An 18,349-nucleotide genomic window follows, 5' to 3' on the forward strand; every position below is an offset into this window, starting at 1 on the left:
TTCCAACTTGGGGTGTGATGACTCCTATTAGCTGGTGACAGATCGAGCATCCCCCTTCCCCTCCAGAGTCCTGAGAGATACAGACACCCACACACTTGGGGCCCACCAGCCCTTTCCACCCACTTAGCTATGCACAACTTAGCTCCCTACACCTGGGGATAGAGAAAAGACCTCTCCCCTGGGGACAGGTTGATACACACCTATCCGCAGAACCTGGACTTCACCGAATTGGGCTGGGACCTCCAAGAACTGTGGGTGAGCCTGCCCTACCCTGCCCCGCCCCGTGCGGCCTGACTGCCCCGCCCCACCAGCCCCTTCCCGCTGCCCGCCAGTCCTTCCGTCTCTCTCAGCGTCGCCAAGGAGCGGGAAGGGCGCCGGCCATGGAGCGGGGCAAGGAGCTCGCCCTGGTAAGGGGCTTTGGGGATTTCTGGTGACCCTCCCAGGTCCACAAACTCCAGGCGCCCACCCTCGGATCCTATAACCCCGCAAATCGGGTCTGTCCCAAACCCATACCTCAAGCGACTCAGGGCTACTGACCCAGGGAAGCGACTTGTTCCTCTTTAGGATGGGGTCGGGTGTTTCTGAGTACATCTGAAGGAGAGTCCAGAAACAAATTCCCTAAGACCGGACCGTGGGACGTCCTCAAATGCCACTCCATACCCTTAGGACCTAAGGAGGGGGGACCCCGCCTCAAGTCTTGCAAACTCTGTCCCGGAAAGGGGGCAGAGCCGAAAGGGGGCCGGCCTGAGTCCCCGAGGCTGGCGGGGCTGAGACCCCCGGGACCGCCCTAAGCCCGCCTCCGCGTCCAGGCACCGCTGCAGGACTGGGGCGAGGAGACCGAGGATGGAGCGGTGTACAGTGTCTCCCTGCGGCGGCAGTGCAGCCAGCGCTCGAGGCCAGGGGAGGGGCCCGGGGACAGCCAGGTGAGGAAGGGGCTGGAGCGGGGCACAGGCGGAGGGCCTGTGCGGAGGAGGGGCGGCCTGAGCGGAGAGACCTGGGAGTGACAAGGTGAGAGCGAAGCTGGAGAGCCCAGCGTGGGCCTCCAGGTGCGGCTGGGCTGGAAGGAAGGGCGGAGCGAAGAGGCGACCAGGTGAGTTGAAAGGGGTCTGGGTGCTGACAGGTGAGTGGAATAAATTCAGGACACGGGACTGGGGCCTGGTGATGGTGCATTCCCAAAGGAGACCTGGGAGCGACCAGGAAAGGGCAGAAATGGACGACAGGGTCTAGGAAGTCAAGTTTAGTGAACTGGAGCTGGAAGGAGGGGCGGGGCTTAGAAGCGGCCAGGTGAGGGTGGGCGGGGCAAGGGCGACGCCAGCGAAGCGTGACTGGAGGGCTGAGAGGCCTGGGGGTGGCCAAGTGAAAGGGGAGAGAAGACAGGGCTTAGGAGGATTAGGGTTTTGGGGTGGGGGTTCATGTGTGACCCAGCAAAACAAATCCTGGAGGCCTAGATTCAAAGAAATGGACAACGTCAGATTTCAATGAGGCACTAGCAATGGACGTAATTAGTGGGGCCATGGTCTTTCATGGCTTGCTTCCCCCCCATTCCCTCCCAACAGACCCCCACCCCTCCTGCCGACACCTTTCTCCACTACCGCACCAGCAAGGTGCGGGCGCTGAGGGCTGCAAGGCTGGAGCGGCTGGTGCGTGAGTTGGTGTCGGGGGACCACGACCAGGATCCAGGCTTTGTACCTGCTTTCCTGGCCACCCACCGGGCCTTTGTGCCCACCACCCGCGTACTGGGCTTTTTGCTGCCCCCACCGCCACCGCCACCGCCACCGCCGCCCGCACCATCCAGGTTAGTAGCTAACAAGATCCTGCAGGTCCCATTCTCCAGATCCCCACCTGCCTCCCCCTCCCTCCTCGGGTTTGAAAGGAGGAAGCCCTCCCCCCAGGACCCTCCCCCAAGCCCCTTGCACCTTGCAGCCCCTCGGCCTTCACCTGATGGAGAGTCTCTCCCCAGGGCAGAGAGCAAGTCAGAAAGACAAGATGTGCGGTTCGACAAGAATGTGAGGTTGGTCTTCCCCCGCAGCGTGGGGGAGGGGGAGGGTCTTCAAGGTCACTGATCAACCTTCAAGCCCAGCCTGAGGCCTGGAGGGTTGGCTTACCTGAAGAGTTCAAGGTTGGGAAGTGCAGGTGTCTGGGTCCGGCTCTGAGGTTGCCCCTCTGGCCAGGGCTGTGGTGTCTGTGCTGGGCACTTGGCTACGGGACCACCCTGAAGATTTCCGCGATCCCCCTGCCCACCCAGACCTGGACAGTGTCCGAATCTTTCTGGGTTGGGCAGCCCCAGGAGGGGCTGAGGCCCAGGAAGCAGAGAAGCTTCTGGAAGGTTTCTTGGCAGCGTCTGGGGGGAACCAGGAAGAAGAGGAGCAGCCTGTGGCTTGCACAGGTGAGGGGTTTTCAGCATTGCTCGAATTGTGAGAAAGAATTGGACATTGCAAGTTGGACTTCCTTCAGTATCTTGGGTAAGGTTTGTTTTTATTGCTTGCTTGGTTGGTTGTTTGTTTTTGCAGTGCTTGGGAGTAAACCCAGGGCTTTGTGCATGCTAGGCAGTGCTGTACCAAGTTTTTTGTTTGGCCAGACTGGGGTTTGAACTCAGGACCTCTCACTTGCTAGGAAGGCCCTCTAGGACTTGATCCACTCTCCAGTCCCTTTGTTTTTAGTTTGTCAAATAGGATCTCCTGCTTTTGCTTGGGCTAGTCTCAGATTGTGATCCTCCCACCTCCACTTCCCTAGTAGTTGGGGTTACAGACATATACCACCATGCCCAGCCCCTTGGACAAGGTTTTTAAACTGTCCGAGCCTGTTTCCCCACCTATAAAATAGGGATCATAAGTCTATGTCCAAAGTATTAGCATTTGTCTAGTGTTTCCCTTCCATCTCCAAAGATATTCTGCCATTGGACCAGGGACACAAGTTCACATTCTAGTTCTGCCACATACTATGTGACCTTGGGTAACTTGCTTCATCTCTCTGAGACTAAATTTCCTTATCTGAAAAGTGGGGGTAACAGCAGTACTTACCTCATTGGGCTCTTCTTTTTTCTTTCTTTCTTTTTTCGGTATTGGGGTTTGAACTCAGGGCCTACACCTTGAGGCACGCCACCAGCCCTTTTTTTGTGAAGAGTTTTTTTCAAGATAGGGTCTCTGAAACTATTTGCCTGGGCTGGCTTCAAGCTGTGATCCTCTTGATCTCTGCCTCCTGTATAGCAAGGATTATAGGCATGAGCCACAGCACTCAGCCTCATTGGGCTCTTTATTCAACAAATATTCAGCCACTAGCTTTGACCATATAATATTGGCCCCAGACTCTCACTTTCCTAGGAAAGACATTCAATCAACAAGAAAATAACTAAACAGGGCTGGCAGAGTGGCTCAAGTGGTAGCACACCTGCCCAGCAAGCATGTGACCCTGAGTTCAAACCCCAGTACCAAAAAACAAACAAAAAAACTCTCAACTAAACAATAAAGCCTTGGCCAGTCATATATTTTTATTATTGTTATCACTGTTTTTTGCATTTTTTTACTTTGGCAGCAGTGGGGTTTGAACTCAGGGCTTCACACTTTCTAGGCAGGCGCTCTACCACTTGAGTCACTCCACCAGTCTGCCTAATGTTGAGTTTTTTCGAGATAGGGCCTCGAGAACTATTTGCCTAGGCTGGCTTTGAACCTTGATCCTCCTGATCTCTGCCTCCCAAGTAACTAGGATTACAGGAATGAGCCACTGGCACCAGGCTGTTTTTTGTATTTTTCAAAGCAGTGTCTCATTAACTAGCCCAGGCTGGCCTTGAACTTACAATCCTCTTGCCTCAGCTTCCCCAGTATTGCTATTCCAGGCCTGCTGTCACTATGTGTAGGTGGTTTTGCTTATTTCTCTCACCGATTCTTACTTATTAGAGGTCTACCACTTAAAATAAAATGTATACCAGAGTCATATTGATATTTTCTTGTACAATAAGTGTCAGCAAACTCTATAGAAAAAGTTAAGCATTTTTGGGATATGAAAAAACTTACATACTTCACTTACCTCCTCAGAATAACTTTCTCTGACATTCTCCATCAAATATACCCTGGGGCCTCAGAACCTGTTTTATTTTTCTGCACAACACTATGACAGACATCTCCTTGAGTTCTTTTTTGGTGGGGCCAGGGTTTGAAGTCAAGGCCTCACATTTGCAAGGTAGGTTCTCTACCACTTGAGCCACATCTCCAGCCTTTTTTGCTATTGTTATTTTGGAGCTAGAGTCTCATTTGTCGAGCTCCACCTGTCCCAATCCTCCTATTTTATGCTTTCCAATGTCACTGGGATGACAGGCACACAGTAGTACACCCAGCTTTTTTATGTTAAGATAGGGGTCTTGCAAAGTTTCTTTTTTTTTCTTTTGCCCAAGCTAACCTTGAATCTTGATCCTTCTGATCTCAGCCTCCCATGTAGCAATTATTGGCTTTTGTTCATCTCTGAAGCCAGTGAGTATATAAGAAAGCATGATCATATCATTCCTGTCCCTGGGTCTGATCCTGTTGCAAGAACAACATGGATTAGTTGACTGAATAATTGCACCCTGCTTATAAAGTATCATCTTTCACCCATCTGTGTCTGATCTAATCCCGGATCCTAAAAGCATCTCTATCTCTAATCCTCATCTTTTAATCCTCAGATTAAAGTGGCCACATTCCTTGTGCTTTACAAAGTAGCAGCCACTTTTCTATCTGCCCTCTCTCCTCCTGGTTACTAAGTGTTTTCCTTCCCCTGCCTCCAAAGTTTTACTAATGGATTCCAGTCATCGAAGCCTCACAGTCCAATTTAGTACTTACTTACAAGCCCATGTGGCTATTTAAATTAAATTAAATTAAAAAATCAGGCTGGGCACCGGTGGCTCACACCTATAATCCTAGCTACTCAGGAGGCAGAGATCAGGAGGATCAAGGTTCGAAGCCAGCCCAGGCACATAGTTCCCAAGACCCTATCTCAAAAAAACCCATCACACAAAAAAAGGGGCTGGCAGAGTCCAAACCCCAGTACCACAAAAAAAAATAAAAATAAAAATTCAGTTCCTCCATTAACACTAGCCACATTTCCTGTGCTCAGTAGCCACACTGTAGAACTCAGGTAGAGAAGATGACCATCTAGAAAGTTCTACGCAAAATGATTCTGTAGGCTCCTTGAAGTCGGAAGGGAAAATAAACATTTATTGAACGGCTACTCTGTGCCAGGTTTTGGAATAACATTTTTTTTGCAGTACTTTTCATTTTTATTATTATTATTATTATTATTATTATTATTTTACGTGCTGGAGATTGAATCCAGAGCCTAACATCCTAGGCAAGCATTCTACCACTGGAGCCAAAATAACTTGTTGATAGGCAAAATAGTGAGGTTCTAAGTAGAGAAGATAGTAAACAGGCTTTTCTATGACACAAGCCTCTGGAGGGACATTTGGATGCTGGGTGGCACAATACAATCATCCTTCTGCAAAGCAAGAGTATAGTTTTCAAAAGTGTCCCCTAGAGGGAGCCACAATCAAAACTCAATGTAGAAAAATCATTCATGTTTACTGAACACTTTGTAGCAGTCTGGTATGCATGACCTCATTTGATCTTAAAAGGAAAATCCAGATGAAGAACCAAGGCGAGGTTAAAAGGCATGCTTTTCTGGGTGCCAGTAACTCATTCCTGTAACCCCAGCTACCGGAGAGGCTGAGATCGGGAGGATTGTGGTTTGAGGCTAGCTCAGGCAAATAGTTCATGAGATCCCATCTCCAAAATAACTAGAGCAAGATGAACTGAAAGTGTGGCTCAAGAGTTAGAGTGCCTGCTTGGCAAGTGCAAAGCCCTGAGTTCAAACCTCAGTGTCACCGAAAAAAAAAAGAAAAAAAATATATATACTTTATCTTACTTCACACAACAAGCCTGGTGGGAAAGTTTGGGTTTTTGGGTTTGAATTTGTGTCGTTTATTTATTTTGTCTTAGAGTCTCACTCTGTAGTACAGGCTGGCCTCAGATGATCCTACTGTCTCAGCTCTTGAGTGCTAGGATTACAGGTGTACACTACTATGCTGGGCTGTATGTTTTGCAGGGCTATGTTTTACCACTGAGGCACACAATCAGTTCTCTGAGTTTGTGACTGTTTGACAACAGCCTTCTCTCTCTCTCTCTCTCTCAAAAAAAAAAAAAAAAAAAAGACAGCTGATAAGTCCTAATATAGACTCAAAATGTTGCTTTCTACTCTAGCCTTCTAACACCTGGCTTCAAATTCCTTCCCTGCCATTTGCTGAAGGTGTCATCTAAAGCAAATTGTTTTGTGCCTCAGTCTCCTTACACTGAAAGGTCAATAAATAATATTTTCCTACCCTGTGTGGTGGCCCACATGGTTTTAAAACCCAGCTCATTGGGAGATGGAATCAGGAGGATAGAGGGTTCAAGGTCTGCCCAGGCAAAGTTAGCCAGACTCTGTCTTCAAAACAAAATGTGAACAAAAGGGATGGAGGTGTGGCTTAAGCAGTAGAGTGCCTCCCTAGCAAGCAGAAAGTACCTCTCTCATTGTGCAGAAATACTAAATTAATCCATGCTAGGTGCACACTCATTATTGTTGCTATTAAGTCCTTAAAAATACTCAGTTCTGTAACCTGGGGCTGGTGGCTCACACCTGTAATCCTAGCTACTCAGAAGCCTGAGCTCAGGAGGATCACACTTTGAAGCCAATCCAGGCAAATAGTTCCAAGAGACCCTATTTCAAAAAAACCCACCACAAAAAAGAACTGGTGGAGTGGCTCAAGGTGAAGGCCCTGAGTTCAAGCCCCAGTGCCACAAAAAAAAAAAAAAAAAAAAAAAGCCAGGCGTCGCCAAATAATAATTAAATAAATACATAAAATACTAAGAGGTCCTTTAAAGATGAGGAAGTAAGGCTCAAAGTTCTTGGTCAAGGTCACAAAGGCAGTCCTCCATTCTTACTTTTTGTTTGTTTGTTTTCAGGGCTGGAGTTAGAACCCAGGGCCTTTGCATTTGCTAGGCAAATGCTCTACCTCTGATCTACACTCCAACCTAAATTTGAGACTTTGTAACCCCATCTAATCCTCAGGACCTCCCAGGGCTGCCCAGACCCCCACACCAGACTCCCCAGACGACTGTGCTGAAGAGGAGGAAGGGCTCAGGTGGCAAGTTCCGGAGCTCCTGGACTTCAGTGTGGACGAGGTGGCGGAGCAGCTGACCCTTATGGACGTGGTGAGGACCCCGACTGAGGCAGGCAGGGGTGCACTGGAAGGAGGCAGGCCACACTGCGCACCCATCCTCCGCTCCTCTCTCCCACTCAGGAGCTCTTTTCTCGTGTGAGGCCTTGTGAGTGCCTGGGCTCGGTGTGGTCCCAGCGGGACCGGCCTGGAGCCACAGGTGTCGCCCCCACCGTACGTGCCACCGTGGCCCAGTTCAACACGGTGACTGGCTGTGTGCTGGGGTCAGTGCTCGGGGCGCCTGGCCTGCCAGCCCCGCAGAGGGCGCAGCGGATTGAGAAGTGGATTCGCATCGCACAGGTGCGTGTTGGGGGCGGGGAGAGGCCTGGGGGCGGGGCAAGGATCCTCCTTAAAAGGGAGCGTGGGGGCGGAGCCTGGGGCAGCTGGGCGGGACTGGAGATTTCAGGCCAGGAGTGGTGGTGATGGAGAGGGAATAGGATTGGAGTAGGTCCCTGAAAGACTGGGCAGGGGTGAGCAGCAAGAGCCTCAGGGCCTCAGGAAGAGGAAGAAATGGGTGTGGGGGAGGGGGTGTCAAGGGAATTGGAGGGGAAGAAAGTAAAAAAGTTGAAACCTGTGACTTGGGTTCAGAGAGGAGGCTCCAGGGTCCTGGAGAGAGGCTGGGGAGAAGTAAGGGTTGGGGGATGGGAGAAGTCAAGTTGGGGGGGGGCGGTGCTGGGAGCTGAGGGGCCTCCTGGGGAAGGGGAAGCGTCTTAGCAAGTGTCACATGTGGGACAAGATGTAGGGGGTTGGACCTGGCTTCAGAAGTCACAGGATCAAAGGTGACTGGTCCCTGGGAGTCAGATACTGGGTGTGATCAGTGACCGTCCTGCCCCCAGCGCTGCCGGGAGCTGCGGAATTTCTCCTCCTTGCGAGCCATTCTGTCCGCCCTGCAGTCTAACCCCATCTACAGGCTCAAGCGCAGCTGGGGGGCCGTGAGCCGGTGAGCCGGGGTGCTGGCGGAGTGGGAGTCACCCCATCCTAGCTCTGGTCCTCCCAGCCGCTGACCTCTGACCTGCCCTCTCTCATCCCCCCCCCCCCCAGGGAACCATTATCCACTTTCAGAAAACTTTCGCAAATTTTTTCTGATGAGAACAACCACCTCAGTAGCAGAGAGATTCTTTCCCAGGTATAAAAGGTTCTGGACACGGTGGATGGATGCCAGATCCGGGAAGGGGTCTGGGGAGGGGCTGGCTGGCGGCATTACCTGTTGTCACACATTTGTTGTCCTTTCTGTGTCTCAGCCCTGACCACTGCTTTGTACATAGCTATCCTTACATGCTGAGTACATATGAGTATATCATACTCAGCAAACAGCCTTAATCTTCATTCAACAAAATATAAGTCACAAGGAAAAGGTTACAAAGGCTAGAGTCACAGTCACATGTGAAAAAAAGACATTATGGGAATTTACCTTGAAAAGCATGATTTTGGTTTTTTTTTTTAATGTGGGCCAAGAAGTCTTGATTTATTACAGGCAAGAGTTAGACTCTAATTACAATCAGATGCTGGTTCTTAAGAGTGAATTTGGAATAGATGGAAGGTTGAGTCTGTTCCCTGGGCCTGGAATTCTGTGCCCCCCCACCCCCAGCATATGTGTGCGTCTTGCATACTCACCTCCTGCAGGTCTCTGCCCAAATGCCCCTGCCTTGGGGAGACCTTCCTTGAGCACCCCAGCCCCCATCATTTGCACACTCCCCCTGCCTGCTTTGTCACCCTCCTCTCTTCCTGACCTATTGGGGTTTTGCTTAGCTGTTGCTGTTCCTCACTAATGGCCTCTCAGTCAGACCAGAAATTTTGTGGGTTTTTTTGAGGGGGGGGTGGGGCTGGGCTTGAACTCAGGTATCACCCTTGCAAAGCAGATGTTCTACTAATTGATTTTGCTCTGATTATTTTGGAGATGGGGGGGTCTTACGAATTATTAGCCTGGGCTGGCCTCGAACCATGATCCTCCTGATCTCAGCCTCCCAAGTAGCTAGGATTATAGGCACCCGCCACTGGCACCTGGCTGAATTTTGTCTTTATTCATGGTTGCCTACTTAGCACTCAGACAGTGCATAGCACACAGTAGGCACTCAATAAATACCTTGGCATGTCTCAAATAATGAAAGCTCATGAGACACAGGGTAATAGTGTTTTCCCCAGACAAAGCGTCACTCTGAGGCAAATTCAGGGTGTTCCCAGAAGGTTGGTTCTGCCCAAGTAGGGACAGGGATTCTCTTTTGCACACAAGCCTCACTTCTCTTCATTCCTGGGGGCCTGCCCCTTTGGTTATGTGCTGCCTCCCCTTCCCCCCATACTTTCTTTGGTTTGGCTTGTGATCGTTGAGCGCAAGATGGGTGTGTATGGTGGGTGTCAAGGCATCTTCCCTTGAAGATGCCACTCAGTCCTTCCCTTCCTTCCAGGTGGAAGCCACTGAAGGACCCCAAGAGGAGGACAGCCCTCCAGGAAGCCTACCTTCAGTGAGCAAAATGGTGTGGGATGAGGGACAAGAGGCCCTCAGGGAGGGATGTGGAGGGTGATGGGGTCAGTGATGATCTTGAGTAACTGGAGCTTTGGGGGTTGCAGAAACTGCCCCCAGGCCCTGTCCCCTACCTTGGCACCTTTCTCACGGACTTGGTTATGCTGGACACAGCCCTGCCGGACATGTTGAAGGTCTGATCCCTGACTCTTCACTCCTGACCCCAGCTCCATTTGCCTCCAGCACAGTGGGCCTCTTGACAGCCACCCTTGATCAAGTCTTGTCCTCCTGACTCCAGCCCTTTAGTACAATGGGGGCTCCTTGTAACTCTTGACCTTACCCTTAACCTTGACCCTGGAGGCGCCAGCTTAGACAAACTTTGCCCCCACCAGGGGGATCTCATCAACTTTGAGAAGAGGAGGAAGGTGAGTGGGTACTGAGGTGGGTGTAGGGGTGTCCCAGGGTGGGAGTGGGGTAGGGCAGGGTCTCAAAGGCCACCCCTTCAGGAGTGGGAGATCCTGGCCAGAATCCAGCAGCTACAGAGACGCTGTCGGAGCTACAGTCTGAGCCCCCGCCCACCAGTCCTGGCTGCCATGCATGCCCAGAGCCAGCTCAGTGAGGAGCAGAGGTGACCATGCTGGGACCTGGTCTGGTTCCACCCCAGTTGACCCTGCATCACACACTGAATCCTTCCCATCCCATTACCTCTTCAGCTCCTCCCAAGACCCTTTCCTGAACTGGGCCCCCAGCTGTGACCTTGCATTATCTCCAGCCCATGACCTCCAACCCCAAACTTGACATTCAACTCTGTTCTTTTCCCCAACTCCTGATTCTATCTGACCAACGATACCCTTTTTGACCTCCCCCATCCAAATCTGTGATCCCAATCCCCAGTTGTCAGTGACTCTTTTTTTGGTGGGACTGGGATTTGAATTCAAGGCTTTTGCACTTGCAAAGCAGGTGCTCTACCACTTAAGCCACACCTCCAGTCTATTTTGCTCTGGTTATGATGTCTCCTGAACTGTTTCCCCAGATGGCCTTGATTCAGGATCTTCCCAATCTCAGCCTCCCAAGTAGCTAGAATTATAGGCATGAGCCATGGGCACCCAGCCTTGCTTCTAACCTGAATGTCTGTATTTGACCATCTAATTCAACTAGCCTATTGGTTTCTTTCCTATCAGATGCATGCGCCTCGCCATTGACTCCAATAATTTCCTGGCCCTAAACTCTAACCTTGACCCAATTCAACTCCTTCATCTCACTTTGTAAATCTTCATGTGACTTGCCAAAGAAGCCATCCCCCTTCATCTGTAATGTACCCTGACCCTGTGGCCCCCATTTCTACCCTGACCTTGACATAGGGACCGAATGCCTAGCTGCTCCTCACTAACACCCCAAACCCAACCACCAAGTCATTCTAACGCCTGTCTCTTCATCCACCCATCATTTCCTGCCCCCAACTCCCCCCCACCCCCCATCCACACACTGACCCCTTAGCTACCGAGTCTCCCGTGTCATTGAGCCACCGGCTGCCTCCTGTCCCAGTTCCCCAGGAATCCGGCGGCGCATCAGCCTCAAGAAGCGCCTCAGTGCGTGAGTCTTGGGGGACAGGATGGGGGGTGATGTGGGCAAATATTGGGAGGACTGCTCCCAGGGTCAAGTCTGGCCTCAGCATCATCTCCTGTCCCCATCCGTAGGAAGCTATCTCGAGAGAAAAGCTCATCCCCTAGTGGAAGTCCTGGAGACCCCTCCTCACCCACCACCAGGTGAACACTCCAGTTGATGAAGGGCTTAGAGACAGCAGGGCCAAGGGTTGGGGCAACCACCTCATCTCCAGTGTGTGTCTTCCCAAGTCTGTCCCCAGGGTCCCCCCCATCCAGTCCTAGAACCAAGGAGCCTCCTTCTGGCAGTCCTCCAGCCTCTCCAGGGCCCCAGGGCCCCAGCACCAAGGTACCAAGACCTGTGTTTTTGTATAGTACTGTGGACAACCAAGGCTCATTGCGTGTGTGTGTGTGTGTGTGTGTGTGTGTGTGTGTGTGTGTGTGCGCACACAGGATTGCAGGACCAGAAGTGTACGTAAGAGACTGGCTGAGCTCTCTGGACAGCCATCCAAGAGACTGCATTTCCATGGCCCTGTTTCAGCCATCAACCACCGGTCTGCCTTCTGCTCAGATCGGGACCATGCTTCCACTCACATGCAGGCACTCAGAGGCACAATTACTCACCTTTTTTTGTGTGTGTGTGGGACTGGGATTTGAACTCAGAGCTTCACACTTGCAAAGCAGATACTCTACTGCTAGAGCCACACTTCCAGTCCATTTTGCTCTGGTTATTTTGGAGATGGGGGTTCTCTGAACTAGTTTGCTGGACTGGCCTCAAACCTTGATCCTCCTGATCTCAGACTCCTAAGTAGCTATGATTACAGGTGAGAGCCACTGACACTTGGCACAATCACTCACTTTTCTTCTTTTATTACGGAGAGTCTAACCCATGGCCTCGAGCATGCTGGGCAAACACTATACCACAGAGCTACACCCCAGCCCAGTCGCTCGCTTTTTCAAGGATGTCCGTTCCTAAGGAATCTGCATACCAGAAGGGCAAATGTGGACCTGAGTACTCACTGGACCATGTGTAGGGTGCTCATTGACAAGGACTTGTGGGTGTACAACACATGTGAGCACACGTGTGTACACGATGCTTGCTTTGTAGGTGGGATTTTTTTTTTTTTTGAGATCAGGTCTTGTTATGTAGCTCAGGCTGGCTTAAAATTCACTGTGCAGCCCAGGCTGGCCACTAACTTGTGATCCTCTTGTCTCAGCCTCTACGATACTGGATTATAAGTGTGCACTACTATGCGAGTTCTGTACACAGGATTTGTTGCTTATGAACATGGGTCTGTGTATATGTGGTTTGTCTGTAACAAAGAACTGGGGTCTGTGTATGATGGGATGGCATATATGTGGCCCTGTGTGTACCCTAATTTTGTATCCCAGACTCTGGGTGTGTAGAGGTGTATGTGTGTTCATGGGATTGCGAACATGAGCCTATTGAGTACACCAGTGGGGGAGGGGCCTTGCGGTCCCCCAGCCATCAACACCCATAAGTGGACCAAGCTGCAGCCTCCACACACCCTACCCTACAGATGCCCCTGAGCCCGGACCTGCCAGGCTCCCGGCCCCCAACCTTGACCCTTACCAGTCCAAGAATTCCCCAGCTGGGACAGCAGAGCTCAGAGACCCGAGTCATCCGAGTCAGCATTGACAATGACCACGGGAACCTATATCGGAGCATCTTGGTGAGGGTCCGAATGGCGGGGGGGGGGGGTGGGCGGGGGCGCCTGTGGGGGCAGCCCTGCCCTTGTGGCTGGGGCATCGTCTCATTTCTTGCCTGTCTCTTCCAGCTGACTAGTCAAGACAAAGCCCCCAGCGTGGTCCAACGAGCTCTGGACAAACACAATGTGCCCCAGCCCTGGGCACGTGACTACCAGCTCTTCCAAGTCCTTCCTGGGGACAGGGGTGAGTAGAGACAGCTTGGAGCCCCAGCTAGGGGACTTGGAATGGAATGGGGAGAAGTCCAACCTGAGTCATAGATGGAGCTCAGTATTACCTGAGCTTACAGGGCCTGAGGTGGTTCAGGCACAGAATTGGGGATAAGATGAAGCAGGGAAGAGACTTAAATGTGCCTCAGTTATATGGGGTCACCGGTTTCCTAGGGCAGGGTGAGGTGGGAGACACCAAAGGCTGTATTCTTGGGCTTTATAGGGCAATCACATTGGTCAGCGTCAAATGGGAGCCAGAGTCAGGCACCAGTGGCTCACTCCTGCAATCCTAGCTATTCAAGAGGCAGAAATCAGGAGGATTTGGGTTTGAAGGCAGCCCCAGGCAAATATTTTGAGAGACCCTGTCTCAAAAATACCCATCACAGAAAAAGTGCTGGAGGAGTGGCTTAAGTGGTAGAGCACCTGCTTAGTACTGGAGTTCAAACTCAAGCACTGCCAAAATTTTAAAAAAGGGGAGGGAGACAGGAGTATAGAAGATTCTCTGACCTTAATTTTTTTTTTTTTGGTACTAAGGTTTGAACTCAGGACCTCATGCTTGTTAGGCAGGCACTCTACCACTTGAGCCACTCCTCCAGTCCTTTTGTGTGTATGTGTTAGGAATTTTCAAGATAGGGTCTTGCAAACTATTTGTCTGGTGCTGGCTTTGAACTCAGATTCTCCTGATCTCTGCCTCCCGAGGAGCTAGGATTACAGACATGAGCCACCTGCACCTAGTTTGACCTTAAATTTGTAGGGATATGAGTTCCAGGTTCACCCTTGTGGGGTGGGAGACCAAAGGAAGTCTGGGCTTGATCTGTGAGGAAATGAGTTTGTCTAGACTCACCATGGGGACCCTGTAGTTAGCTTGAAATGGAAGAGGGCCAAAAGGTCTTAACTCAGGTTGTGCAGCGTACAGGTGTGTCCGAGATTGTTCAGTCTTGGACAGGGAGAGATGAGAGACTGACTGTATTGATGGTGCAAGGTAGGGTGGCAGGTTGACTGGACAACTGTTGAGTGTGAAGATCACAAGCTCGTGTAGACCAGAAGTGGGAAGTCATCCAAGTTCATGGTGACAGCAGCCTGAACTTGGCTGGGCAATGGTTTGGGGGGTGGGGGGAGGGCTGGGATGTGCAGGAAGTTATTTAATAATGGGAGAAGGTTGCCCAGGTGCTTCCTGGGAGAGAGACTGTATCATGTGGACCTCTCACCATCATCTCCTCTTCTGTACAGAACTCCTGATTCCTGACAACGCCAATGTCTTCTATGCAATGAGTCCAGAAGTCCCTGGAGACTTTATGCTGCGACGGAAAGCCCAGCCCGTGCCCTCTGTCTCCCTCACCTGAGATGACTCTCTTCTCAGCCCCATGGAGGAGAGGGCCCTGTCCTGAAAAGCCTCCATTCCCCAAAGTATTCTGTGCCCCACCCCCAACACACACACACTTTAGCCCATTGGACTCCATCTCTGCCCCCTGGGTGTTGGAACCCTGCTCCAAAGACATTAAACCCACAAGATGGCTTCAATGACAATAAAAATGCAGAGAAAACTAAGATTCATCAGACTGATGAATCATGACAGGTACCGGAGAGGACTCTGCCATACACATGGTTCTGAATTTCCTCCCTCCTGATTTTGGGTCATGATAGTCTCTTTTCTGCCATGTATGTAGGAGATAAGTGAATAAATAAAACCCCATTGGAATCAGAGACAAATAACTTCATCACTTACAAGTCGATACAGGAAATGAGAAGGAAAAGGGGGGGAGCTGTATGTTACCACGGGGATCAGAAAAAGAAACAAATGGAAAAGAGAGAGACGGTATGGCAACTCCAAAACAATGAAAACCATGACAGCTGGGCACCACTGGGTCATGCCTGTAATCTAGCTACTTAGGAGGCAGAGATCCAGAATTGAGGCTTGAGGCCAGCCTAAATAGTTCTCAATACCCCATCTGCAAAATGGATTGGAGGTATGGCTCAAGTGGTAGCGTGCCTGCTTTGCAAATGTGAAGCCCTGAGTTCAAATCCCAGTCCCACCAAGAAGAAAAACATGACAATAGCACATCCACTTCCACTTATGGGTTACTACTCTGAATTGGACACCAATCAGCGGCTTTATCTCTCACTGTGTTAATCGGGTTTCTTTTTGCTTCATGTGTCAAACTCCTATTCAATCAGATATGCCCCAAAAAGGAAATTGATGGCTCATGTAATTGAAAAAGTTCAATGGGTCCAGCTTCAAGCACAGTTGGATACAGGAACTCAAAAAGATACCATCAGAACTGCAAAGCCCTGAGCGCAAACTCCACTACTCCGCTACTCCCCTCACAAAAAAATGCAAGCCCCCCAAAGATACTATCAGAATTTCCTTGCTGTTTCTTGATTCTGATTTGCGCTGAGAATGAGAGTGAGACAGTCCATTGCTCAAATCCAATCACCTTCTAAGGTAACAGAGGCACTGATCTTTAGCCACTTAAGTAAAAGCACCTTTTTTATTTTGTGGAACTGGATTTGAACTCAGGGCTTCACACTTGCTGAGCAGGAACTCTACCACTTGAGTCACTCCACTGGCTCTTTTTGTGCTAGGTTTTTTCAAGATAGAGTCTCTCTTAAACTGTTTGCCAGACCTGGCCTCAAACTGTGATCTTCCTGATCTCTGCGTGAGCAACTGGTTCCTAACCAAAAAAGGCACATTTTCTAACTCCCCTGAAGCAAGGTGTGATCACATGACTAAGTCTTGGACAATGAGATATAAATGGAAGGATTTGGCAAATTCCAGGGCCCTTCTTAAAGGAAAGGGGTGTGTCCTTCCCTACCTGCCCTCTGCTGGTTGAGATGAAGATGTGGGGTGTATCTTGGATTGGGTGGTTCACATCCTCTAAAATTACCAAGCAATAACCTGGAAGAAGCTTGGGTTCTGTTATGGTGAACAAAAAGAAGCCACTTTAGGATTGGAACTCCCACCCTTGCAGGCAGCTTACTGATACCCTACCACCCACTGGAAGGACCATATCTACCCTAGAGGAAATGACAAGCCACCACCTCGCCGAGAGGTCCAGAGCTGAGCAACTTACCTAATTACCACTTAGCTCCTGTGGTTTCCCCTAGTGATGGTTGGCTCCACTCTGGAAGAATTTTCCCATCCAGTGGGGTTTTCCCTCCAGACTCCTCCCCTTATCTATTCCAAGTCTGTAAGCAGCTGTGGGCTCCAGGTCTCTTGCTGGGGACCCCCTGCACAGGGCTCCTTCCTGAACAATAAACCCTGTGCTGGTGTTCCGGCGTGTCTCTGCCTCTTCCACTCTTCTTTCATTTCTAACAGGTTCTAAATCCACAGAGCTGCCATATTGGATTGTTACTACCTGGAGAACTAGTTAGATACGAAGAAAATACATTTCTGTCTTTATTTTTCTTTGCGGTACTGCGGTTTGAACTCAGGGCCTACAGCTTGAGCCAAACCAGTTCTATTTTTATGATGAGTTTTTTTTTTCGAGATAGGGTCTTGTGAACTATTTGCCTAGGCTGGCTTTGAACCTCGATCTTCTTGATCTCTGCCTCCTGAGTAGCTAGGATTACAGGCATGAGCCACTTAAGCACCAGTTTAAGAAAATGTATTTCTAGCTCGCTTAAGCCATTATTATTTGTTTCTCTGTTACAGCAGCCAAAAGAACATTTTACTTACTATAGCCCTACTCCAAAGCAGGCTTGCACCTCACCACAGAGCAGTCAAGCCAGGCTTACATTACATCAGCTCCACCTTTCTTTGGAAACAGAGCTCATCCTTCCCATTGTCTCCAGCAAAAGTCCCGGATCAGGTTCATATTGCATCAGCTTTGTCACATTTCCATCTCTGAAATTACTGTGTTCAGAGCAATGTGATATGCTAATTGGCTAAGTTGGGGTGCTGTGCCCACCCCTAGACTTGGCAAGGAAATTTCACATCTCCGGGTGGAGTCTGGGAAGGCACATCCATGGAGTTCAATTTGGGTGCTGTAGGAAGAGGGGGGATGTTGGTAAATAGGCAAAAAACAATTCCTATGGTTTTAAACATTGTCCCTGGAGCAGTAGCCAGATGCTCAGGTACTGTCTGGAGTGGGAAAGGAGATGAATGTGTAAAATCTGATGAAAGATCAGATTTATAAGTTTTTTTGTCTTCTTGAGTATTAAGATCATTTAGATGTGCTCGGGGATGTGGCTCAAGTGGTAGAATGCCCGCCTAGCAAGTTCAAGACCCTAAGTTCAAACTCCAATATCATCAAAAAAATAAAGACCATTTAAATGTAAGTAACAGTATCCTATTTGAACTAGCCTAAACATCTCTCTCTCAAAATGCTAATTTTTTTTTTTTTTGGTGGAACTGGAGTTTGAACTCAAGGCTTCATGCTTACAAAGCAGGCGCTCTATTGCTTGAACGACACCTCCAGTCCATTTTGCTGTTTTTTTTTTTTTAATAATTATTGTGCTGGGTGGGGGTACATTGTGGCATTTATACTTAAATTCACCCCCTCCATAACTCTCCTTTATTCTCCCTCCCCTCATTCCTGGAATAGTTGTAACAGGTATCATTTTTGCATTTATATACATGTGTACACATTTTTTGTAGTATAGTCACCCACCTGCACCCTTTCCCCACCACCTCCTCCCTTGCAGCCTCTGGTTATTTTGGAGATATTTGCCCGGGCTGGACTTGAACCTCTATCCTCCCCATCTCAGCCTCCAAAGTAGCTAGGATTACAGCTATGAGGCACTGGTGCTTGGGTAAATGCTGATTTCTTGAGGAAGAAATTCTCGTTGACTTCTGTTTTTAAATATATTTACTAAGAGACAGGGTCTTATTATGTAACCCAGACTAAACTTGACCTTGCAACCTTCCTCCAGAGCTCTGGGATTTCAGGTGTTTGCCATTTATTTATATATTTTTATTATGAATTATTATTTTGGGGGGCTTAGGGATGGTACCCAGGGCCTGGTGCATGCTAGAAAGGTGCTCTACTAGGGAGCTACACCCCCATTCAACTTGTTTTTTAAAAGTGCAGGGGTGGGGCGCTGCGGGTGGGGCTCCATGGCAAAACCCTTGCCTGACAAGCACAAGGCCTGGGTTCCACTCCCAGCACTGGGGAAGAAAAAGTTCAGGGGG

The 18,349-nt window shown here is 49.8% G+C and overlaps 1 protein-coding gene across 3 annotated transcripts; it reads left to right on the forward strand.

Moving 5' to 3' along the window:
• Positions 1-74: 74 nt before the first annotated feature.
• On the forward strand, positions 75-14,922 carry Rgl3 (ral guanine nucleotide dissociation stimulator like 3). 3 transcript variants are annotated; one of them, XM_020173249.2, is made up of 19 exons: positions 75-407; positions 810-923; positions 1,557-1,795; positions 1,961-2,011; positions 2,172-2,386; positions 7,075-7,217; positions 7,307-7,522; positions 8,059-8,162; positions 8,264-8,348; positions 9,625-9,681; positions 9,788-9,874; positions 10,073-10,105; positions 10,187-10,308; positions 11,178-11,273; positions 11,378-11,446; positions 11,534-11,630; positions 12,823-12,975; positions 13,081-13,195; positions 14,449-14,922. In XM_020173249.2, the coding sequence occupies exons 1-19, from the start codon at positions 381-383 to the stop codon at positions 14,559-14,561; spliced, it is 2,136 nt and encodes a 711-aa protein (XP_020028838.2). In that variant the 5' UTR covers positions 75-380; the 3' UTR covers positions 14,562-14,922. The 3 variants fall into 3 exon arrangements, with proteins under 3 accessions (XP_020028838.2, XP_073910139.1, XP_073910140.1); XM_074054038.1 differs by having other exon boundaries at positions 11,226-11,273; XM_074054039.1 differs by lacking the exons at positions 13,081-13,195; positions 14,449-14,922 and having other exon boundaries at positions 11,178-11,269; positions 12,823-12,963.
• Positions 14,923-18,349: the final 3,427 nt, after the last annotated feature.

This window comes from Castor canadensis, chromosome 14 (assembly GCF_047511655.1).
Source record: "Castor canadensis chromosome 14, mCasCan1.hap1v2, whole genome shotgun sequence".
In the NCBI taxonomy this organism is placed as follows: Eukaryota; Metazoa; Chordata; class Mammalia; order Rodentia; family Castoridae; genus Castor; species Castor canadensis.

Excerpts from the sequence above, each read along its gene's own strand:
- Rgl3 (XM_020173249.2), top strand. The coding sequence starts at position 381 with ATGGAGCGGGGCAAGGAGCTCGCCCTG. Across the intron at positions 9,875-10,072 it reads CCCTGCCGGACATGTTGAAG|GGGGATCTCATCAACTTTGA; the intron begins GTCTGATCCCTG and ends TGCCCCCACCAG. Across the intron at positions 11,447-11,533 it reads CCCTCCTCACCCACCACCAG|TCTGTCCCCAGGGTCCCCCC; the intron begins GTGAACACTCCA and ends TGTCTTCCCAAG.